The following is a 24,011-nucleotide window of genomic DNA, read 5'->3' on the forward strand; positions in this document are numbered from 1 at the left end:
TGTCTGAAGTACCCGCTGTAAAGGTACATCTTCAATGATGTGTAAGTGCTGTGCATAAGTTAGATACCTATTGCAGCATTTGTGTTCAGAACAACCGATTTACATACTTGGTATATGGAATATTTTGTTGTTCTATGTACTAACATTTTTATTTCTAATTTTTATTAGACATTAACATTTTTATTTTCTAATAATAGGGAAAGTATACTGCAAACCCTAGAGAGCCCCAAAGATCTTTCCGTTTGACTTCGATAGGTTGCCTTGATGTGATATCAACAATATTTTTATTTTCTGTATGTGTAAACCAGAAAATTCCTATTAATTAGCAGAACATATTTCACCTCTGAAGACAAAGTCTGTAAAATGAGCCTCTTGACTCCTGTCTCTAATTATTCCCGTGCCATAGTCTGTTATTTCCAGGAGAGGGCAGCATTTTCCTACCTCAGGTACACGAAGGCACATGCCCTGCTTAGACTGTCAATGTTTCTTGTAATTACTCCCAGTATATTTGTTGCTTGCTTATGAATTAACTTGCATTTATGGAACTAAATCATTCCAATCATTTAATTACACCTGAGGAGCTGAACTATAATTGCTTGCTTCCAACTAGGATCTGATATGGCTTGAGCAGTATTAATTTGGTGTTTACTTTTCTGAGTGCTAAAAGCATTAAAATGATTGTGCAATGGGATTACATTTTACTAATTGCTGGCATTCATTAGCTGGGTAAATGGCGAGGAAGAATGACTGTATATTGTGGAGGGATAAAATTATGGTTTTAAATAGTATATTACTAGGCACATTAAGGCCCTAAGACATGTTTTAAAATACTCCAGAGGTTATTAAATACCGTATTTTCTTCATGTCTTGCTATATGAATATCTTATTAAAATACTGCAATTATTATGAACCTTTTTGTGCAATATGTAGGGAAATGGCTTCATTGACAGAAACCTATTTCTTGATATTAATAACCTTCTATATTTTCAGCTAATCCAAAAGTAAATGAGGAACTTAGGAAAAGATTGCCAACTCCAAATCAACACAGTTACACAGAATTGAAAAAGAAGCGTACGGCTTCATTTGAGGGACTCTTGTAAGGAACTCAGTGTTCTGCAATATGAGGTGAAGTTGTTATTTTTTGTTAAGACCTAAGCGCATCAAATCATACGCTTTTTTTTCTCATGCACATTTATAGTTAACAACAAACATGAGCTAAATATGTATTTTTTTGAATGCTTAATGTAAATGTTAGTGTTGAATCTTAAGTGTTTTCACAATTATTTTACTTTTTTATAATCTCAAAGATAAAAATGAAAACATCTGCCTTTTTGGTGTTTTATAGGAAAAAAATTTCTTCTGCTGCCTTATTAGAACATATGTCTTGGTATAATATGCTTGAATTTTAAAATGTGTACTTAGTTTTATTTTTTTTTAACTCTTATATTTATCAGGACAATGACAACTCTCTGGGTATTTTCATGATCCAGCCACTGCCTTTTCAAGGCATATGTTGTATCTTTTTAATAAATGTAGGAAAAAATATAGCAAACGTACAAAATAAGCACAACTACATAGTTAAAGATGAAAAATTGTCCTTTCTACAATGTATTTTAAAAAAAGTGCTTCAGTAAATAATAAAATTTGTGGTAAGCTTACTATATTAGCAAGATTAGTAATTTATTTAGATTTCCTTGAGATATAGAATGTAGTTGAATTTTTAACATATAAGAGACCATACATTTTAACACTCAAAATGTTACCTGATAAGCATAACATTTTACTGTAGGGTCTTATTTTTGAGTAGTGAGGGTTGTTTCTTGAAGATCTTTGATTATATGAAATACCGCAACCGTGTAATTAGCTGTATAGTCTGAAGCAATATGTATGCAAATATGAGGGTGGATTATTTAGCCATTTAGAAAAAAACCTGCAAATTCAGAGTTGGAGTGGTCATGGGCCATTTTACCTGTATTTTATCCAGGAAATTAAAGCAGGAAAAAGAATGTTGTATAGAGAAGCGCATACCACCATCTGTAATAATTACCAAAGTGAGCAGTCTCATTGCCTCTAGCAGGACCACTCAGTGTGATCTGGGCTGTGCTCAGTAGCATGTATTTCCAAGACCAGACTCTAGAACAAGAAGAAAACCTAATAAATTTTTCAATGAAGGCATTACAGACAGCAGAAAGCCAAACCAAACCATGATAAAAATTAGATGTGTGAAGAAAAAATATTTTACTGAGAACTATAATTTAGCACTGACTGTTAAAGTACACAGACTTTATTCTCCTGTTATAAATATGCTTAAATAATTTGTCTTGTAAATTTTCTGTCAAATGAAGCAAAGTATAGGTGTGTTATAATATATTTTCAAGTTTATTTATCTAGAGTTTGCTTTATTTTAGCTCTGAAATCATCAAGCAAAAACTGGACTCAGTGCCAGATCAAACAAGTTCAGAAGAACAAATGGAGAACTGTTCAAAAGGTAAGGACTTTTAAGATATTAATAAGGAACCTCAGGTGTTGTACCAGTGCTAGGCAGTGACTGGAATGTATTTGTTCTTGCCGATATATGACTGACTTTGGAAGAAAAGAAAAAAAACCACACAACCACATACTACCTCTTAAAAGTATTTGGGGTAACAGGAGAGCAGCTACAGGAATGTAAATCATTTATTTTTATTTTCTGCGTTATTTAAAATGTTTTTGTATAACTTTGAGAAGTCTTATTTAAATTCTTACTCTGTACATTGCAATTTACTCTCCAAGCTTTTTTTCTTAATGAGTTAACAACTAATCTGAAGTCTGTCTTAAAGTAACTTTCTTGGCTATTCACGCTTGGCAAGAGTATGATTAAGCCATTTACCAATAGTAACAAGTTTTTTGTTATTATCTCAACCAAATATACACAGTAAGGTAGGCTTGGAGGTAGAGGGGGCCTTGGTTAAATTGGAATTTTCATGGTTCATGGAGTTTTTATCTGCATCAGGATAAAAGGATCTTTCTGTATTTGGATGACCAAAGTTTTCCTCTTAGATTCATTCTTCTATGTTTCATGGCAGAACCTTAAAACAAACAAATAAAAACCCAGCACTGCTTTTGAGAGCACATTTTGATATTATGTGATGGACTTTACAGAAGACAATTGTCATAAATTGGCTTGTGACTAGATAATAATGTGCAGATTGAAGAAAGGGAAAGACCCAGGAAGCAGACCTTCGGTACATCACAAAAGGGTAGATTTTTGTCAATGGCTATGCATAGGTTAAAAAAAAAAATGAATAGGTGTGTCAACATCAAAGATGCCTCCTATATCAGAGCCTGATAGTATCTTGTGTATTTTTTTTTTTTTTTAAATTTTATACTATGTATACTTTCTCAAAATATAATAAATGTCAAGTTTCTCATGAAGAGTCTGTTAAGAAAGAAGAAATACTCCATCTTGGAGATGATGTATTTCTTACATATGTAAAAGAATTTCTATCTATATTATTGTGCAAAATAAACTACTTGTAGACCCCTTTAAATTCATGGAATTTTGAGCTATTACTGAGTGAAGTTAAAAATGATTTTGAATCATGTACTCTAAAAAAGAAATGGTCGTGGTGGTGTAACTTAGTGGAGAACTATATTCTGACAACTTATACTTCAAATGTGTAATGGCTTAATCAGATTCAATATTTTTAGACCTTTAGGGGTCAGCATACCCTAAGAATGGTTCAAAAGGTTAACTTTTCCAAAGTAGGCAAGTGAATACCATAAACTGATTCTCTGTGAAATATTTTCTGTCTATTTGCATGAAAAGGCATTCTGCTGCTGCTCACAGATACTTTAAAAACTGGGTAATTATTGAGTTTCATGCATATTATTTTTCTGATGCATCAAGTTAGTATTTTATGCTGTTTAGAAAGCTATTTTGTCCAAGCTAACACTTACATATTTGTGTATCCAATAGGAGTTGTTATATAGACAAAAGTAAAATTGATACACTTTTTTTAGATCAGTCATTAGTAAGTAACATAATTATTAATGCTTTTACTCCTAGGGAAGCTAAAAAAAGAGATTATGGATAAATCTTATGTCATCATATTGGTTTGGATGAGGATTTTTTTTTCCTTAGAATTTTATTTGGGTATTAACAACTAAATTACTTTTTCTTATCATAAAGATAATAGATAAATTACAGCAACATGATGTTCCATATGTACCCTTCGTAGACATTCTGGCGCATTTTCTCATTGAACCACTAAATCAAAGCAACTTTTAATCTTCTGTTTAAATGTCCATGTTGAAGTGTGTACCAATTTGTGTCCCACTTGCTTTGTCATCTGTGGTATTGTCCTTGGTTGTAGCTTGGAAGTTTAAAAGCAGTTTTTAGAATAACCTATAACAATTTATTAAAAAAATATTTTTTATAACATACTGAAATGTTGGCGATTAAATTATTTGTCAAAAACAATGATGGTAAAGTACAACTGAGATTAAATTCAGCTGACTAGATGAAAATTCAGTCAAGCTATGAGAATTTTAAAAAACCAGCAAAAATGTTAGGTACAGAGAGGTGGTAGGTTTATGGTGGTTATGTGGGATAATATGTAACCTGTTAATAGATGTTATAAAATAAAATACTTGAAAGAAAGGTAGTGTTTAAGAAGAGTATATCTGAAGTGTTTGATAGTTGAGATTTTCTTTTTAACTTTCCGTGTTGTTTGGAATATAATATGCCTGTCTAGATTGAAGACATTTGTGTGTGTCTGTTCTCGTATATTAGGAGGAGTTAAAGAACAGTCTATGTGCAAGGCTTATTATTTTGGGTTTGTATCTAATTTAAATGTACTGTTTGTCTCTACAGCATCTAGTTTTTAATAGGAGGACAGTGACATTTTTATTTCTTTCTAAGAATACTTGAGAGAATGTATCAGGAACATTGGCAGCAAGCCAGCGAAATCTGTATAATTTCCAAATGAAGACTATTCAGGATCCAGTCTAGAAAGCCTACAGTGGTAGTCCACTGTAAAAATAAACTTATAGTGGCAAATAGGTACGTTGCAGTGGCGAGGCTGGAGGGGGGAAGCACACTGCACCTGGGTGGAGTTGTTACTTTAGCAGGGTTTACATGCATGACGAAAACTGCGCAAACATTAATACTGTGAAAACGCAAGACGAAACCTGAAATTGGGTGCTTTTCATACTTACATGTGCACTCAGGACTCGCTATGTCAATTTTCCAAAAGAGTTAGCAGGCTAGGAAAGTGGTGAGTGTGCAAATACTGAAGTTAAATTTGTGTCTCATTTGACTCATATCATGTACTGTGTTTGAATGGGTGCAGCTCTACTTGTTCTGTACTACATAGTCTTTCACTATTTTAATGGTTTTGCTTGTGTCATATTTCTGACCATCTATGATTTTTAAGGACAGGGAAGAAATTAAGTGAAGTCTTAGAATCTCAAGTACTTTTTGGTCTGTTTTGACAACAAAATTAATTTTGCTGACTCCAAAATGAAAAGCACTGTATAATTTGCAATTTCCTAAAACAAGGTAATTGATTATTTTTAATGGCAAAGTGTTTTCCTTCCTTAAAAGGTTATTACATTTTTCAAGCATAGAAATAAATATATATACATTGCTAAACCACTACTTAAAGCACGTACTGAAATGTAAGTCAATGAACCAATTTCACCTGTAAGAATTTGATGTCAGCTCTTAGTTATGATCCATATAGACACTTTCACTGTAAGTCATTATCCTTCAAAAGAATGTTTGTGCGGCTTGTAAAAATACTTTAAAATTGCGTGTCTGGAAATTGTAGTTCAGAGGAGACTCTAGCTTTAAAGAGATGTGATAATGCAGATTGGAACAGAACTGCAGAATCAGCTTGTCCAGGGAAATTTGAAAAGTAAGTGTTTTATCTGGTGGTGAGCTGTTGTTTTCCAGTCTTGCTCCCTTCAGGAAAAAATAGAAGAGAAAGACAGATATGCAAACCTAATGAACAAGTTATGTATATACAGCTGCTCAGACACGTGTGCATGTGATAAGCTTACACATAGACAATTGTCTTAATTGCATTGTGTGTTTGTGCATGCATTGGTCTTGCATGAATGCATGGTGCTTACTGTTAAGAGTCTGGCAATGGCTTTCCTTGTATTGTCATGGTCGTGACATGTATATGCCAGTGTATTGCTTAGAAAAATAGGTTTTAGTTCTTTTGCTGTGTAGCGAATAATATTTAGGAAATAAAACCTCTCTAGAAATATTTTTTCATTTATTTACTTCCATTTATAAATTCCATTGTCAGCCATCCCTTTTGCATTTATGGTAATTGAGGCAACGTACAGTCATATGCGCAGGTTAAATAAAATGAATCATCTGTTTTTTGCTAACTTCCTAGAAATGAAAATCCTGTTCCTCACCGTGTATTTGTAGACGATCTTAGTAGAGTATAAGTTTTTCTAGTTGCGTAATGATTTTAATATACTTTTTTATGGGTTTGGTTTTGTGATAGTAATTACGAGGACTTTTTGTCTGGAATTACTATTGTGTGATTAAGCACACATAGACACACACAAACATGAAGGGTTAAAGAAAGGTTTGAGAGTAATGTGGTGGTATGAAGATTTTTCATCTGATGCTGTAGTTGAGTTAAAAGCAACTAATTATAAAAGTGCTGCTTCCCCTTTCTCCAGAATACACCCATTACACTGTAAACTCTCTAAAGAAAATCTGAAGCCCTTCTTCCAAGGCAGTAGTAGAGGCAGAATAAACTATACTTGTCATATTGAAGTCTGTTTCTTCTTTTACATGCCTCAACAGGAGATACTGTGAGCCTGTTCTTCCTCTTCCTCCCTCTTTTAGCAATAAGGAATGCTGTTTACCCAGGAAAGAAAGACCTGGATATTGCATGGGTGTGTATGCAGAAGAATCTACGAGATATGCAGAGAGGCAGAGTCCTCTTCACGCACGTGGCTCAATTGATTAGTGTCTTCCATGTGCGCTGTGCCTTCAGCATCGAACTCTGTGTGCTAGCTGTCAGAGATCCCCTTGCAAAGCGGGAAGAGTAGTTGCAGGTTTCTCTGCACAGTATAGGAGGCAGAAGAGAGGTTGAGAGGATGATCTTGCATGAGTCAAACATAGGAAAAGTGGCCAGTAACTGTTGAGCAACACTAAGAATGGAAGATGAAGAAAACATCTTGCATGGAAAAAGGGGGAATAGTGTGCCATGACTTGGAAGATAAAAAGGATCTAATGATAACTGAAAAAATCATCAAATAGTGTCTGGTGTTTCCTGTAAATATAATCACACTTTCATGTGTATAAATTCTCATGTCTCCTTTTTCCATCCCATTTCTTTCCTTGTATGTTTTGAATGGTTAAATGCAGTGCATTTCTGGCCAGGCTGCATGCAGAAAGGCTCCTCATCAGAAGCACAATTAAGTATCCAGTATCTGCCAGACTCATTGGAGTGTTGTGAATATGATTTTGTTAGACCCTTTATAGTACGCTGAAAATGTGTAGTGCCTTATCTGCACCGCGTATTGCAAGCACTAAAGATGGGGAGAATGCATACCTTGAAGTATTGCACTTTGAATCACTTAAGTGTTTAAAGTATGAGTGCAGCTGACTTCAGAATGTCTTGAAGTGTCTTGCTTCAGGGAGAGCAGCACTTATTACCACAGTAATTTTTATGTAGTGCTTCGGAAGGAGCTTTAGAAGACCTGGCACAAGTGCAAGAGGAATTTGGTTATTTTCTTCTTTAGAAAGCTGCATTGCTTCTGTTTTAATAACAACTAGAATGAAGCTTAAGTACAGAGCAAAGACATAACAAAAAAAAAAAAAAAGTATTAAGAAAAGGTTCTCCAGGGAGTGCTTTGGAGACTCTTATCTGAGAGTTCACCTGCATTTTTAGTAGACCATTTACTCAGAGTAAAGAGTGGGTGGGCAAGGTGTCTTACTGGCACTTTCTGCAGAGTGACCTTACTTTTGTGTTGGACACTTAAAATCACAATATTTTTCTTCACTTCTAAAGCTGTAGTTTTCTGGGATTTTGTTTAGAACTCTAATTCAGCAAAGCCTTGGTTGTTTGTTTGCAGCAGGGGAGGTTGAGTACATTTGGATAAGAGAATTTTCACTATAATTAATGGGCATCAGGAAACATGACCCTGCCTAGATAAAAGGGAGTTCTGGATCATTAAGATTTAGATAATGGAAGGGGTTATGTGTGAAAAGCAATTGTCTGGTATGACAATAGCAAAAGAAAAATGGAATGGGAGGGTTTACTTTGTTTTTGGCTGGTTTAGAAAACATAAACACAGCATGCTTAGTAAAACTCTAGCAGACACTATGTTTGGAAATTATGTAATAACTCCATATAGGCTGTAATGATATCCTGAAACCCTGTATTTAAACTAACCTGAATTACAATGAGAGATAAACAGAATATTTACCCATCCCTTATGAGCTGCTGCTGATATGTAAATTTATTCTTCTACTTTGCACAAATATACTTTTGAGCTACTGCTTAAACACTTCAAGGTCCTTAGCCAAACAGTTTTAATGATGCCTCCAATATTATGAAAGTGTGACATTTGATGAATGCCTTGTATAGCTGTGATATCGGGGAAAGTGTAAACAAAAAATGCACATCAAGTCATCGTGCAACACCTAGATAATTTATAATTTTACTGTTTATATCCATCTTGACATTTTTTATCTGCCAAAGGCAGGTTTCATTTGGAATCTTAATCTGAGATTTATTTGGTGGATCTGGAAATCATAGCTAGAGTTCCCACAGGAAATGGTCCATCTACCAACAGATTAAATGGCAGTCCTGCAGTTGTTAAGGGAGCTCTGCATTTAACACACATGCATACTCATTCAGTCAGCACTGTGGAGAAAAATTAAAGTAGTAACCCAGGTTTAGGAACAATGTAGCTAAAAAGTCCCATATTTGCTGAATGACAAAGGGTTATATAGCAGCATTTCATTTTATTATTCGTGCTTGAATTTCTTGTTTGCTTTGTTGAGTCTGCTGACGAATACTAATAAATGCCTGCAACAATCCAGACGAGAGATGCCTGGCAACAAAGCTATGCGGTGGACCTCCCTGATCTTCTCCAGTTCACAACCTGACCTTTTGAAAAATTGGCTGGGCTAAGCTGCAGAATTTGGGTGTAATGGTTATTGTTAACTCCAGCTTTAGGATTTATTAATTTGTGTGATCAAGACTTACCTATACTTCAAAGTTTCAAAAGACCAAACACAATCATCCATCCATTAGAACTAACATTGTGTTTCAGTGAATCCCACTTAGTATCTGCCTAGAGATTCTGCTATTTTGATGCATTCGGAATATAAAAATGCTTTTTCAAGTGTGAGACCAATCCAATGAAAATCTGGTGTCTTCTCAGAGACTAATATTTTAAAATAACAATATGTTAATGAATTGCAAACGGAGAGTAGAATGCCAAAGGAAATGTCTGATATTTACACATTAATAAATGCATCACGATTAACTGCAGTGAATACAAAAATAATGATTGGCTGTGTATTTTGAAGACTTAGAAGCTTTTTTCTTTTTTAAATATTCACCAGTTTGTACACAATTGCTGTTTAGATGCAAAATAGGAGGGCAAAAGACTTGGTGAGAGAGATGAGCGAGGGAAACATTACTAAAATAATCAAAATCCTTGGAGAATTGTAAAAAAAAAAATGCCTTTGCCAGAATAATTCCAACAGTTCTTAATCTCCTTCTCAATTTATTTCTTTATGAAGGGTGTTGCCAGGGTTCCACACAAGTACAGGTGAATAAAGAAGCATTCAAAGTAACACAGATGTCCCCCCGCTTAAATTGCTAACACAGAATGAATTCACTATTCTCTTTAGATTCCTTTAAGGAATAAAAAAATGAACCGTTAAACTTCTGAGTTCTGTCTGTATTTTAGCAGACAAAATATTTTCAAGCCTCAATTTTTTGAGTGTGTATATGTGCCATATAGAGCAAATTAAGACATTAGTGCAAAATATAACTTAGGTTATTCTTACTTCATTTGCAGAGAACTTTCTCAATAAAGTTCCAATAAGAATATGTTGTTCTCTTTGATCATGATTTTGGACAACATAAATGCTTAGCTGTAGCCAGAGACTGAGCATTTGAATTGTATTGTTCTGTTAACCTGACTGACTTCTAAAATAGTTTTAATTGTTTGGAAGTTTTCTGTATTAGAAAGAAAGTTGATGAAAAAAAATTAAAAAAAAAAAATAGTTCTTTCAATTCTTCTGCCTACTATTGAAATTACAGGAAGTTTGTATATACTGTACGCTGCACGTCTGTCTTCTAATGTAGAAATACTGTAGTCTGTTATATGAATGAAAATTATCATCATAAAGGAGTGTGGAGGGATCCCAATCTACTTATTTGAAATTTTTCATGATTTTTTGATTGTGCAAATGTTACTTTATCATTTGTAAGTAAAAATGGTATTTTTTTGTTTTGAAGTCCAATTGAAATGAGTTGCTAAAGCCTCTCTTGTGTCAGAGAGAAGAATTTGAGGTATCTGAGGAGGAGACAGGAGCAGGAAGGGCCGCCAATGAGGTAGCACAGGCTCCAAGGTACAGCATGGATACAGTGCCTCGGACTTCTGCAGTTTTACTTCCGCCATGGCTTGCTCAGTGACCTCAATCCAGTTACTTCATTACTGTGTGCCTCAATTTTGGTGGCTTTAGAATTACTATCACAGTGCTTATGCATCCCTTATAAAATATCTGTGAGAGTTTCCAGAAAACCTTGGTTTTAAGGCTTATTTCAGTGAACCTCTGTCAATTTTTTGTTAAAATAAGAGCAGATATCCTATCTCAATGTAAAATTCGGGACCTTTCTAAGAGTCTTACTTAACTCAGTCAACTTAAAATTAAGTTGATAGCCCTCATTCTTCTGTGTTGACCCATGGCGCTCTCGGCGGGGCCCACAGGTATCGTTGGGGCACTGAGCATACAATGTATCTTCGTGGTGATTTTTTCTTCGTTACTGCTAAGGGCTTGGCTGGGTATATGCAGCGTTTTGGCTGGGCACAGAGCGCTGAGAAATAAAAGGAATTAGCTTTGTATTACAAAGCTACTCTGAGCTCAGTCTTCACTTGTTATTGGGTTCCTGTGACTGCCATTCTGCAATGCTACGGGAGGGATTTAGTGAGATCTTAGAATCCTACTGAATAAGCATCTTAAAGTTTGCCCAGCTCTCTTTAAACGTTAGAAAAAGTGTGTCATGAAGGGACAACCATTTGCTGTTAGTTGCAGGTTATTGGTTCTCAGTATACTACACTGCACTGAAGGGACCTAAATAATTGCTAACGTAAGTAAATCTGTAGTAAGTCCAAGGATGAGTAAAGCTGCACTTTTTCTTGTTTGTTTGTTTGTTTTGGAGAAAATGTGTATTGACCTTGTACTTTTTCTACTGTTTTTGTAATTGTTTTCCAGAAACAGGAATGACTTTCTGCTTGAAAATTAAGTATAGCATCTTTTCTTGGGATTAACTCTGAAAATTTGTTTGCAGATTATGGGAAAAAGAAAATAGTGAGGAAAAAGTCAAAAATTATAAATGCCCTTTGAGATATGCATGTAAATCATGTATGTTGCATCTGTGTCAACTCAAATACAAATAAAAATGGAAATAACAAGCATTCTGAAAATGCATAAAACCAAAACCAACTCTTTTCTTTCCACTTATGCCAGGCAATAGGATCAGATTTCTTCTACCAGCCTCATTTTCTTTCTTTGCATATTTATGCCTATAAAATCCTTTAATTTTGGTTTCCCATTCATTTTCAGGATTTATGCCTTTTAATCATTCAGTAAGGGGTGAACTGTTGAGCAATCTGAGTCTTTCCCAGTCATTCTATTTGGTAGAATTTCCAGTAGTTATACAGCCGAGTGAATGAATGTTTGTCTTTGACAAAAAGGCTGACTCATCATTTTCAGCTCGTGAAGGAATATTCAGCCATAGTACTAATTTCATTTGCATAGCTTGAAAAGTTAGTGGCTACCAGGTTCAAGTTTTCTATTAGACTTAAACATTTAATTTCTATTTATTTATTTTATATGTATCTAAGAATTCAAGTCCAGTGGCATTACATGTTACAAACTTAAGATAATTTCATATTCCATTTTTCACATGAAGCTATTAGAAATTGTTTTTTATTAATGCAGCAACTGTCTTGTGCTAACAGCTTGTTAGAACACTTGCAGGTGTGCGTGCATTGTCATACATGTATGCCCAAAAATTATCTTTTCAGACATATTGGTAATATTATTAATATACAAAATACCTAGATAATTTGAAAGTCAATAATAAAGAATAGCAATTAGTCTAGTGAAAATAAAAAGAAGGTGAAGTTTTCGAGTACTGCTCTTACACACTTGACGGTTGTTGCAGTGAGCTGAGGTAGATGTGTGGTTTTCAGGTAAGAGCAAGAGCAGGTATTTTTAAACCGTAGTAAATGTGTCCTTTTATTCCACTGGCAATAGGCTAGTTTGGTATAGGGGTGGGGTGGCTCTTTGCTTTGATGGTTTTGTTGGATAGCGAATATTCCCTCTTGGTGTTTGAAATTCAAAGGTTTTGGTATTGTACAAACACCAAAAAAACCACAACCAAAACAAACCCAAAAAACCCCAAACAAACCACACAGAAATTGAAGCTGCATTGTTATTTAGACTGAGGAAAAACTATACGTGATTGACAGTAAATTAGAGTTTGTCGGTCACTGAAATTTTCGGGCCATTTAGTAGTTGAGGTTGCGGTTAGTTCTGAAATGTAGCACAATGTTTTGTTCCACTTTTTTTTTTTTCAAATCTGTTTAACCTGACAGTGTCATGTAGGAAGAGTAGGCTACTGAGTCTGCAGTCAGCTTTGCTTGTGCTCCCGGCGTGTGTATGGCTCGTTCTCTTCCTGGTTTTGCTCTTTCTCCTGTTCTGCCTTACTGTCATCCTGCTCAGGGTTCATTCATCCAGTCTTTTGCAGGCAGATGAGGACACGCTTTCTCTGTGCTACAGACCAGCTTAAAACAAATACTAGAAAGCTATAGGTAACAAGCAGTAAGTACTATTACACTTGAAGCTGGTTTGGAGCACCAACAAGGGCTTCCAATGTCCCCACAGTCATCTGCAGGCAGATCTGTAGCCAGCCATGTGTTTTGCAGTGCTGTGTGCGTGTTCCATTGGGTTTTGTTTGTTTTCCTTTATTGCTAGTCCTCAGAGATCCCCCGCAAACCTCTGAGCTGATCAGCGTGGTTTGGCGTGTGGGGTGCTGAAAGGCTGCAAGTGGGGGGAAGGAGGTGCCCGTCCGGCCTCTGCTGGATGACAGGGCTGATGATTATGCTGAGTGGTGCACCAGGGAAGGAAGCTGCTGCCTTCTTAGCCTTCCAGGTGAATCTGCACCTTTTGTGCAATTACATCTTCAGCACTTCTTTCCATATTATCAGTGTCAGTACAGGATTCTCTAATGCTGTGCTTTCCCTGATCTCGGTGCCAGTCCCCCACTTCTAAGAAGCAGCTATAAGAAATAGTGGCTGCCTGCAAAATGTGTTAGGTCCAATGTTTCTACCTGACTTTTTAACCACTTTCAGCTTAACAACATTGAATTCTGTTCTGTCTTTACTATTTCAAGCAGTGATAGCATTATTTTCCCCTTATGTCCCTCACAATCAATTCCCAGCTTTAATTCCTAGTGTCTTTATATTCCTTTTTTCTAACATTTCCTTCTTTCCCTCAATGTGAATGAGCTATTCATTCAAGATAAATACATACAGAAGATCAGCTGTTCAGCTTCTCCCTATAGTGAAATATTAATCTGGGCTACTGAACTTGTTCTATTTTGTATGGAAAATAAGTTGTTCAGTATAGTCAAGAACCAGAATCAATGGTGGTCATAACCACTTAATGAAAACTGCTTGCAGGCATTTTTTCCAAAGCTTGCAAGCTGTTTTACCCTTTCTCTGATGTTCCTTGTGCAGCCTGATTATTGCAAATGCTACTTACTCCCCAGTGTGTCTCTGCAGCATTGGTAATTAGTGCACAATACAATTTGCAGGAGGCACGAGGAAAAGCACTGAAGTGTTTTCATTGATATTGCTACTGAGTTTAATAGCAAGACAAGAAGCTACCACATACCAAGGCCTAAAATACTTGGGGTGGGGGCCATGGACTACATAGAGAATGAAGTAGGTTAAAAATAAAATCTCACTACACCCATTGATCTGATGGTGTTCAAAATGTCTTCCCCAAAGCATTATACTGACAGATTTAGCATGTTGACCAAAAAAATGCATTACGGCTTTCTTAAACAAGTAAAAACCTCTAACCTTAATGCCTTTGGGCAGAGTGCTTCCAGTCCTGAGTGGAGAAGGCTGCCATCATTTTCTCTCTTTAGAAAGCCAGTAGGGAAAAACCACAGATCCTCTGTGTTTCGCTTGACGTTTCCAGGAATGCCACTTACAGGCTTGCTGTGATGCTGCTTACTCTTACCCATGTGCTTGAGGGAATTGAATCTGGATGAAAAGGTGTGCTGCAAATATAAGTTGCTTAAAGAAGCAGCATTAGCATTAATAAATGCCAACGCAGGTCTAGTTCCATTCTAAATTCTTGTTTATTTCCAGCTGCTGTAACTTACAGTTGAAGGTGTAAAAATCCATATCTTGACATGCCTAAGGATTTAGCCTGAAGTACAGCTGCTAATGCAGATGTTTACCTCATCATGCAGACATGTTGACTTCATTCTGGTTTTGAAAAAAAAATTTAAAAAATTATCTGCTGATTCAACCTGTCATCTAGAGAGCTTTGCTGCTTGTTGGAACCTCAGGATGTTACAGAGAGGCTGCTGAGGCTCATCTGACTCTGTTACCCCCTGCTGCTGTTCCACATAGGCACCAGTGATACTCTTGGGGTGACCTGGGAAGTATTATGTGTGACTATATGGCTCCGGGAGTGATGGTCAAGGGCGTGGGGACCCAGATGGTGTTATCCTTGATCCTGCCAGTAAGAGGGAAGGGCATGGAGGAGAATTGGGTGAAGTAAATGAGACCTTCTTCAGACAACTGGAAGAAGCCTCATGTTCACAGGTCCTGGTCCTCATGGGGGACTCCAACAATGCTGATAACCTGCTGAAAGGACAACAGCAGGGTACAAGTGATCTAGGAGATTTCTGGAGTCCATTGATAATGACTTCCTGACACAAATGATTGAGGTGCCAACAAGGAGAGTCATTCTGCTGGACCTGATGCTTACAGACAAGGAACAACTGGTTGTGGATGTTCAAAGTTAGGGGCAACCTTGGCTGCAGTTACCACAGGGTGGTGGAGTTCAGGATCCTGAGAAGAGGGAGCAGGACAAAAAGCAGGATCTCAGCTGTGGACTTCAGAGAATAGACTTTGGCATTCTCAGAGGCTTGGAAGAATCCCTTGGGATACAGTACTAGAGAGAAGAGGGATCCAAGAGAGCTGGTTTGATACTTAAGGATCACCTCATCCAAGCTCAAAAATAGTCTTTCTTGACAAGCAAGAAATCAAGCATGGATCAAGCAGCATGTTGTTTCCCTTGACTTTGGTAAGGCTTTGGATTCTGTGTCCCATAACATCCTAATAGAGAAGCAAAGTATGGGTTAAATAAGTAAACAGGGAGGTCAACTGAAAACTGATGGAATGTCAGCACCCAGAGGGTGGTGAACAGTTGCACAATGTCCAGTAGGAGGCAAGTCACTAGTGGCATACTCCCAGAGTAAAAAATGGATCCAGTTCAGTGGCTTCATTAATGATCTAGATGATGGAACAGGATATACCCTCAGCAAGTTTGTTGATGATACAAAACTGTGAGGAGTGGCTGATACACCAGCGGGTAATGCTGCCATTCAGAGGGACCTCAACAGACTGGAGAATTGGGCAGAGAGGAACCTCATGAAGTTCAGCAAGGGGAAGTGTGAAGCCCTGCACCTGGGCAGGAATAATCCCATGTAAGTGTACATGCTGGGCACCAACTGACTAGAAAGCAGCTCTGTAGAACAGGATTGGGGTCCTAGTGGACAGCAAGTTGAGCATAAGCCAGCAATGCGCCCTTGTGGCAAGGATGGCCAACAGCATCCTGAGCTGCATTAGGAAGAGCATTGCCAGCAGATGGAGGGAGGTGATCCATTCTCTCTGCTCAGCACTGGTGAGGTCACATCCAGAGCGTCAAGTCCAGTTTTGAGCTCCCTAGTACAAGAAAGAGATGGACTTACTGGAGTGAGTCCAGCAAAGAGCCACAAAGGGTCTGGAGCATCCTATGCATGAGGAGAGGCTGAAACTGAGCCTCAGGAAGTGAAGGCTGAATACAAGGACACAATTTTTTGCAATGAGGGTGATAAAACACTGGCACAGGCTGCCCAGACAGGTTGCCAAGTCTCTGCTGGTGGAGCTTTTCCAAACCCATGTGGACATGGTCCTGGGCAACCTGCTGTAGGTGACCCTGCTTGAGGCTGGACTAGATGATTTCCAGTGGTCCCTTCCAACCACAGCGATTCTGTGAGCTCTTTTTCAAGTTCTGGCACTAAAAGCAGCAAATTTGAAAAACAGGAACTGTGAAAAAAAGAAAAGCTTATTCAGTTGATTACTCTCATGCTAGAGGGATAGAATTCCTTTTTTGATTTGTCCCAGTGTAACTGTGGTAGCTAATGTCATCTAACCTTCATAGCATTCTGGAGTGAGAAGGGGTTTTTTTTTTTTTCTCCAGCTCTTTCCTATAGCATGGGCCAAAGGAGAGTGCAGTAATGTTAAACAAGCAACAAAGTTTCATGGCAATACAGTCACTGGTTATTGCAACAGATGTGTTGTGCTTGAATTCTTCCACAGAATGCAACACACTTCACCTCAGGCACTTCAAATATATATGGCTCATAGAAAACGTCGATGCCTTAGAGAAGAAGGGGAGGAAAAGTTGTTATGGCAAGTGAAGCATTGCACTTCCCGTTCAGTGTGCGAGAGCATAATTTGCAAAAATATATATATGCACACATACAGATCACTGCATTTGAAATGGAAGAAGCGGACAGGATGATGTTTGATAGGCAGTTCATTTATATTATGAAATCGAATGGGAAACACATCTTAGCCAAGTGTATGCCTTCCTATAAAAAGCTTTGCAAGTATTGAAATTCAGACTAGGTTAGTTTTCGGTTAGTACTAACTGGAGAGGATTGAGAATTTTGCCCTTATATGTTGCCACTCCTAAGTTGGGGCAAGTTCTTAGAGTATACATGGTGAATTGTTTAATGCCTCTGTTTCTTTAGAGATCCTCACTACTTACTGTAAGGAGGAGCAAGAAATTGAATCCAGTTTTAAAACGTAGCAGCACTTAAAAGGAAATCTCTGCTCAAAAACTGCAGGGTTTTGAGTTGGTGAATAACAGCATACATTTGCTCAAAGAATGCAAGTGGTTGTGGGCTGCGTTCAATTTCTGCATTAGCTGTGAAATGATCTGAGGAACACATTTCAATCACAGTACTGAAAGCAGTGTTAGGTTATACTTGCTAACGAATATTTTATCAAGTTATGATCCCCACATGCTTATTACTGCTCAGATATGCTGTTGATTGGTGTTCCTCTAGTACAAAAATCAGTGGTTACAGTTTAGGGGAAGGGTGAGAGTGGATTCAAGTGGATTTGTGCTGAAGTATATAAGGAAAATACAGATGAGCAAGTGGGTGCAGTAATTTGTTCCTCAAAGTAGTAACACATAGCTTTGTATGGGAACTTGTTAAACTGACTCCAGCCAATCCACATGTCATCTCTCTGTGCCCTCGGGATGTTTCCTGGGCCATTGGCTGTGTCTTTCCTTCTTCAAAGAAAGAGGAATCTATTGCAACAGATTTTAGAAAGCCTTCAGTATTTTTGCCTTGCAGTCTGTGCTTTTGTGTCTTGCATGCAGCATGACACCTTGATACTGATTGATGTGTATTTTCAGGCTTTTTGTGGATGATTGCAAATGTATAGAGAGCTTCTTATTATTTTTGAGGAGGAGTAATAAGTTGGATCAAAGAATGTATACTGTATAATTTATCCAAAATGTTCAGAAACGCTAACTTTATTAAATGAGCAAAAGCTCGTGTTTGTTCTCTACTAATTTAAATGAAAGAATGAAGAATATATGCACTTCTTTCCATTTGCAGCTTTTTTAGGCTTCTTCCTCCTCATTTTTTAATATAGTTCTATAATTAAAACTTACTTGTTCTTACTTTATGAAAGAACATTCATGGTATGTAGATCTTTCTTTCCTTTAAATACCTTGATATCAGAAATATGTCCTAAAAATATCTAGTAGCCAAGCTTAAGAGAACTATCACACTCAACATTTTAATCAGATAATTTTTCCCTTTGGCACAATTTGTGCTTTGCATTCTTCAAGTTCTTTAGTTGTATGAGCCTGTACCTTACACTCTCCAGAAGTGAATAATGGTGCCTTAAATTTGTTGTTGCTAATTACAGCTTGCTGATACTCCTTTTGTAGCCAAAATGGATTTGAAAAAGACCTTGATATAAGTAAGAATCTAGTTCACAACCTGCAAATTTACCTGTTGTTGTGGTTTAACCCAGCTGGCAGCTAAAACAACCACGCAGCCGTTTGCTCACTCCCCCACTCCCAGTGGGATGGGAGGGAGGATCAAAAATAAATAAATAATAATTTAAAAAAGTAAAACTTGTGGGTTGAGATAAAGATAGTTTAATAGGACAGAAAAGGAAGATAATAATAATATACAAAACATGTGATGAACAGAGCAATTTCTCACCACCTGAAGTTGATGCTCAGCAAGACCCAGAGCTGCCCTGCCTCCTGGCCCACCCCTCAGTTACATACGGAACATGACATCATAAGGTATGGAATATCCCTTTGGTCAGTTTGGGTCACCTGTCCTGGCTGTGTCCCCTCCCAGCTTCTTGGACGCCCCTTGCCTTCTCAGCAGGCCAGTATGAGAAGCTGAAAAGTCCTCAGCAACAACTAAAAACATCATTCTGTTATCAACATTATTCTCATCCTAAATCCAAAACACAGCACTGCACCAGGTGCTAGGAAAAAAATTAACTCTACCCCTGCTGAAACCAGGGTACCTATCTACAGCAGAAATTCATCATGTCTCACTAGGGTAGAGCTGATTTTTGCCAAAGATAGGTATATAATTTCCTAGGGTCAGCACTATTTTAAGCAGTCATTTAAGGGGAAGAGGGATTAGGAAATGGTGGTTAATTTTTCAAGTTTCCATGAGAAAAATCAAGTAAACAGGTCATAACTCCTACATCTGTGCTCTAGGTAACACAGTTTTCATTCCTTACTGGGATGAGGAAGCTGTGAATCTGAAATTAGAGTACTTTCTCCTTTCTGCTACAAATAAAAATGTAGCAAGCCATTTTCAAGTGAGAAATCTCAAGTTTGTACTGCTTTCTCCAAATAAAAAAAAATGTGTTCACTTCTATTTCCAATTAGAAACACACATCCTGGAAGAGAAAAAAGACGACTTTTGTGTTGAGTTTCAGTTTCATCAGAATTCTCAAAAAAATCCAGAATTTTTCATCCAGGCAGAAGCAGAAGCACTGAAACTTTCAGATTTGTCGGTAACCAGTCAAAGAGGAGCAGCTCGAAGTGATTATAATTCCAGTCCTGAAGAATCAAGGTAAAAGCAAATATCGCTATATACACTTTTTTTAGATTCAAATTATAGACAAAATACATATGGATTTTTGGATAAAGATAGGGAAGTTTACTTCCTAGCTGAGAATCCATAAGTCAGCTTTTTACTTAGACTCACCATATCTACCTTCTTTTCCTTGTGGAATGCAGCATTTTACCACTCTATTCTCTAGCACTGGTAGAAAATGGTGGAAGTGAGTAGGAAGCAGGAATAAAGCAGGGTGAAGCCCCGATTAAGTTGGAAGAGTAAAGATGAGGAGCTGTAGTACCTTGTAGGCAGTCTGTGACAAGAATCTGGAGAAAGGCAAATATGGTTGAAAAGTGTAATACAAACTCTGAAGATTTTATTCTGTCATTTATTTTGGTCAGTTATTGTCATTAATTTCCATACTGAGCTATGGCCCTCTACTGCAGTCTTAAGAAACTTGTACAGTTACGCTATGTGTCACATAATGTATGAAGGTATACCCAGCTGACTAGGGAACATGCTACCAGTATTGAGCGACTTAGGCATTCTGAAGCCCACGTCTTAACTGAAGAGTGACAGAGTTGCTTTTGAAAATGGGATCAAGGCTGTAGAGCCCTATGATGTACTTAATTCTTCACCTGTCTGGCAGATTCTACACCTGGTTTTGTTATCTTTAGCATGATCTAGTGGTGACCCATTGGGCCAAAACTAGTCCATCGTCCTTTCCCATCTGGCTTGTTGCCTTTTTTTGCATTAGGGCCTGAGATATCCTGTTAGGGCGATGCATAGAATCATAGAGTGGTTTGGGTTGGAAGGGACCTCAAAGATCACCTAGTTCCAACCCCCCTGCCATGGGCAGGGACACCCTCCACCAGACCAGGTTGCCCAAAGCCCCATCCAACCTGGCCTTCAACACTTCGAGGTAGGGGGCATCTGCACCTTCTCTGGGCAATCTATTCCAGTGCCTCACCACCCTCACAGTGAAGAATTTCTTCCTAACATCTAATCTAAATCGACCCTCTTTTAGTTTAAACCCATTAACCCTTCTCCTGTCGCTACGTGCCCTTGTGAACAGTCCCTCTCCAGCTTTCTTCTAGGCCCCTTCAGGTACTGGAAGGCTGCAATAAGTTCTTCCTGGAGCCTTCTCTTCTCCAGGCCAAACAATCTCAACTCTTAGCCTGTCCTCATAGGAGAGGTGCTCCAGCCCTCTGATCAACTTTGTGGCCCTCTTCTGGACTTGTTCTAACAGTTCAATGTCTTTCTTGTACTGGGGCCCCCAGAGCTGGACGCAGTAGTCCAGGTGGGGTCTCACAAGAGCGGAGTAGAGGGGCATCCTGCACTAGAAGCCAAATACAATCTTGAGTGCTTAAGTACAGCCCAGCACAGAGTCAGCCAAAGATTGTTGCTCCTGCCTTTCACTGGTGCCACTCGTACTGGCAATCAGGCTGGTCTTCAACACTGAGATTAACCTCCCACAGCAGTCAGTGTGTTGAACCATCTCATCTGCAAATACATTGTGTATAGGATCCTAAAGCTATAGGCCAAAACCCCATTGTGGTAGATGGTATATAAACGGCACAAAATCTGTCCTTCCCCAAATAGACTGCAATTAGAATACAAGATGAGAAAGTATCTTGATATAGAACAAACCAGGAAATGTTGTCAGTGTGATTTGCATTGTAGGTGATGGTCTTTGTTGTACCATCAGTGTGACTTGTCAAGTTTTCTTGTAGTGATCAGGAAGAAAACATTTCCCTTCTAATCCATTCATCTACTGATTTTGCTCCCATCTGACAAGTGAGATCTGTTATCTGTGAGTATCAACAGATAGCCAAGGAGTTTTATAGAAGACTTAACTTGAGACAGAATTTTTGTTGCCATTGAATCTTGTCTTATTTTTCCCTGTCTATGGCTAAATAAGTTACCTTAAAACTCTGAGTGCTATACAGTATGGAATTCCTGTTGTCAGTTATAATATTTAGAATAAAACTATCATTTTACAGATTTCTGCAAGATGAGCTCCTAGATCTTGTCTTCTGGATATTTTAATTTCACTTCATGTGGAATTATCCATCCTACCAAATAATTTGGTTTCTTTTAACCTGAGCATCAATTTTATCCCTAGATGTTTCATTACTTGGTTGCTCTGTGTTAAGCACAGGTTTTAAATATTTGGTTAAGTGTTTTCTGTTTATAGGCTTCATAGCCAATTTATATTAATCTGTTTTATGCCTTAGCATTGTAGTATATTTATTTACTATTCCAGATTTACAGATTTCTTTCAGAATTTCAGATTTAAGAAGTGATAGAAGGACATCCATTTTACTGGCTATTTAATACATTTACAATGGTTAACAAAGTTTTATAATTTATTTCTGTGTATTTTATTTCAGAGGGAGGGGGCAGAAACTGGTTTTGCATTATTTTTCTTTCTTTTTTTTCCCCTCCTAAACACAGCACCATAGAAAGAAAGGCTTACAGGATGCTCCCTGAATTTATATCCTCACGGAAAGATGCTGCAGATCTAGGTGGAAAAACAGAAACTGCATTCCTTTTAAAAGAATTAGACACTCTGAGGGCCAAAAATAAAAAGGTACAATTGAGATATTCAGATCACAGTATTTGCTCTTTTATGGTTGTCTTACAAAACATACATTTTAAACTGTTCCTAATTTAGTTTTGTTATTTATTTTAGTGCACCAATCAATAGCTTTCTTGTCATTTTGGATTCTTAGTGTCTACTTAACAACTGCTTCTCTGGAATTAAAAAAAATCTTTCATCCTACCCTTTGACCTTTTTAATCAGTGACATAGGTTCTTGCATCATGGATAAAAACCAAGGACGACCAAAACCAATTTTCATTGTTTCATTAATAGAAGCTGGAGCTCACGCTTCTGTACCTGTGGTCTAGATAATGAATGTGCCCTGATACCTTCTTTTTGTTGAGGGGAAGAAAATTCCATCCTACTTGCACGCTGCATTGCTTCTAGCATTAGTAGCGGTTGCACATGCCTAAACAAGAGAACAGTCTATAGTCTTTCCATGAAGTGCCATTGAATATTCAATGGCAAGCTCAGATATCTGTCCAAGAACAGATTTAGTGAATTCCCAATTAAAAGAAAGGGCTCAACATGTGAAAGAATATCACTTTTCTATCTGGCGATGCACATGAAAAATTATGCATTTACATCACAGTGTCTTCAGGCTGTGATGTCAGTACTCTTGGTACGAAATAAGCTATTCATGCAGCCACCACCATTCCATGTAATTCTGAACTTCGTTAGTGAGAAGAACCATAGCTGGTGATACTTGAAGACGACAATCCCAAATAAAAAAAATGGCACATATCTTGCTGCTTGTCTCACGGAGCAAGATAGGGCAGATGTTAAAAATATGGTTTTTATCATTTGTTCTTTAAGTAAGCATAATTAATTGAACTTTGGTTGTATTGTTTAGTGTTTGTATTTTGGGGGGTAAGAAACTATTATTCAAAATTCTGTTCTGGTTAAAAGATCTGGTTGACTGTTTCAGCTAGATAAGAATCTTACTGTCCATTTGTTCAATCCAGCTTCAAGATAAGCTGTCTGAAAAGGACAAGGAGCTGAAGACAATAAAACTGGACTTAGAACTGCAAGAGAGAGCTACAGAAGCTAAGATTGCAGAAAAGATTGCAGGTACAGTAGGCAAGCGTTTAACAGATGGCTGTATGGCTCATACAGTGCCCGCGGTTGCTATATGACGTGGCCTAGTGAATGTTAGCTTTATTTGCTAAAGGAGGGAAGATTTGACTTTTTTTTTGTGTGTGGCTGTTTAGAGTTGCTTAGAAAATAGGTGGCTTTAACATCCTGGTACTGGTATTAGCAGGAGCTTTACCTGTATTCATACTGATTTGGGCATTAAATGCATTGTTAACACCATGTCAATCCAATCACAAAAAGGTTGTTTGTTTTGTTGGAAGGTCCTGAACAAACAAGGGGAAATAATGATTACCAGTGCCTCTACCTTTCAACCAGCAGTTCAAATACCACTTATTGTTTTAGCTTGTTCAGAGCAATACTACCCCCTCCCCGTGTATGGAGATAGTCGCACATTCACCTCGAGACCTGCGCTTTTCTTGAAAAATCTGGGGTTTTAGTAGTTAATGAATTTTTGTCTGATGATGGTGTGTCTCCAGTGAATGAAGTCTATACAAATTCCCAAAATGAAAGGTTTTTAAGTTTATAGTTGAAAGTGAATGCACGCTTATGTTTGTTGTTAATTGCTCTTTTGGTAGACATACAAGAATGGAGACAGTTTGCGTTCTATGATTTCAGAAATTTCTAAAGCAGCGAAGCTGAGCATTT

At 37.5% G+C, this 24,011-nt stretch overlaps 1 protein-coding gene across 12 annotated transcripts in view; it reads left to right on the forward strand.

The window, feature by feature from the left end:
* The window catches only part of MIPOL1 (mirror-image polydactyly 1), a 198,528-nt gene that overhangs the window by 32,874 nt on the left and 141,643 nt on the right, over nucleotides 1-24,011 (forward strand). For 6 of the 12 annotated variants that reach the window (XM_054826653.1, XM_054826656.1, XM_054826657.1 and 3 more), the window contains exons 3-7: nucleotides 991-1,125; nucleotides 2,409-2,488; nucleotides 19,496-19,682; nucleotides 22,125-22,260; nucleotides 23,237-23,342. In XM_054826653.1, coding sequence (XP_054682628.1) covers nucleotides 1,121-1,125; nucleotides 2,409-2,488; nucleotides 19,496-19,682; nucleotides 22,125-22,260; nucleotides 23,237-23,342 — 514 coding nt within the window. In that variant the 5' untranslated portion in view covers nucleotides 991-1,120. Of the gene's footprint in view, nucleotides 1-990; nucleotides 1,126-2,408; nucleotides 2,489-14,646; nucleotides 15,593-18,790; nucleotides 18,890-19,495; nucleotides 19,683-22,124; nucleotides 22,261-23,236; nucleotides 23,343-24,011 lie in introns of all 12 variants that reach the window. The other 6 variants (XM_054826658.1, XM_054826660.1, XM_054826659.1 and 3 more) reach the window with 4 other exon arrangements.

The sequence above is a fragment of the Grus americana genome, chromosome 5, assembly GCF_028858705.1.
Source record: "Grus americana isolate bGruAme1 chromosome 5, bGruAme1.mat, whole genome shotgun sequence".
In the NCBI taxonomy this organism is placed as follows: domain Eukaryota; kingdom Metazoa; phylum Chordata; class Aves; order Gruiformes; family Gruidae; genus Grus; species Grus americana.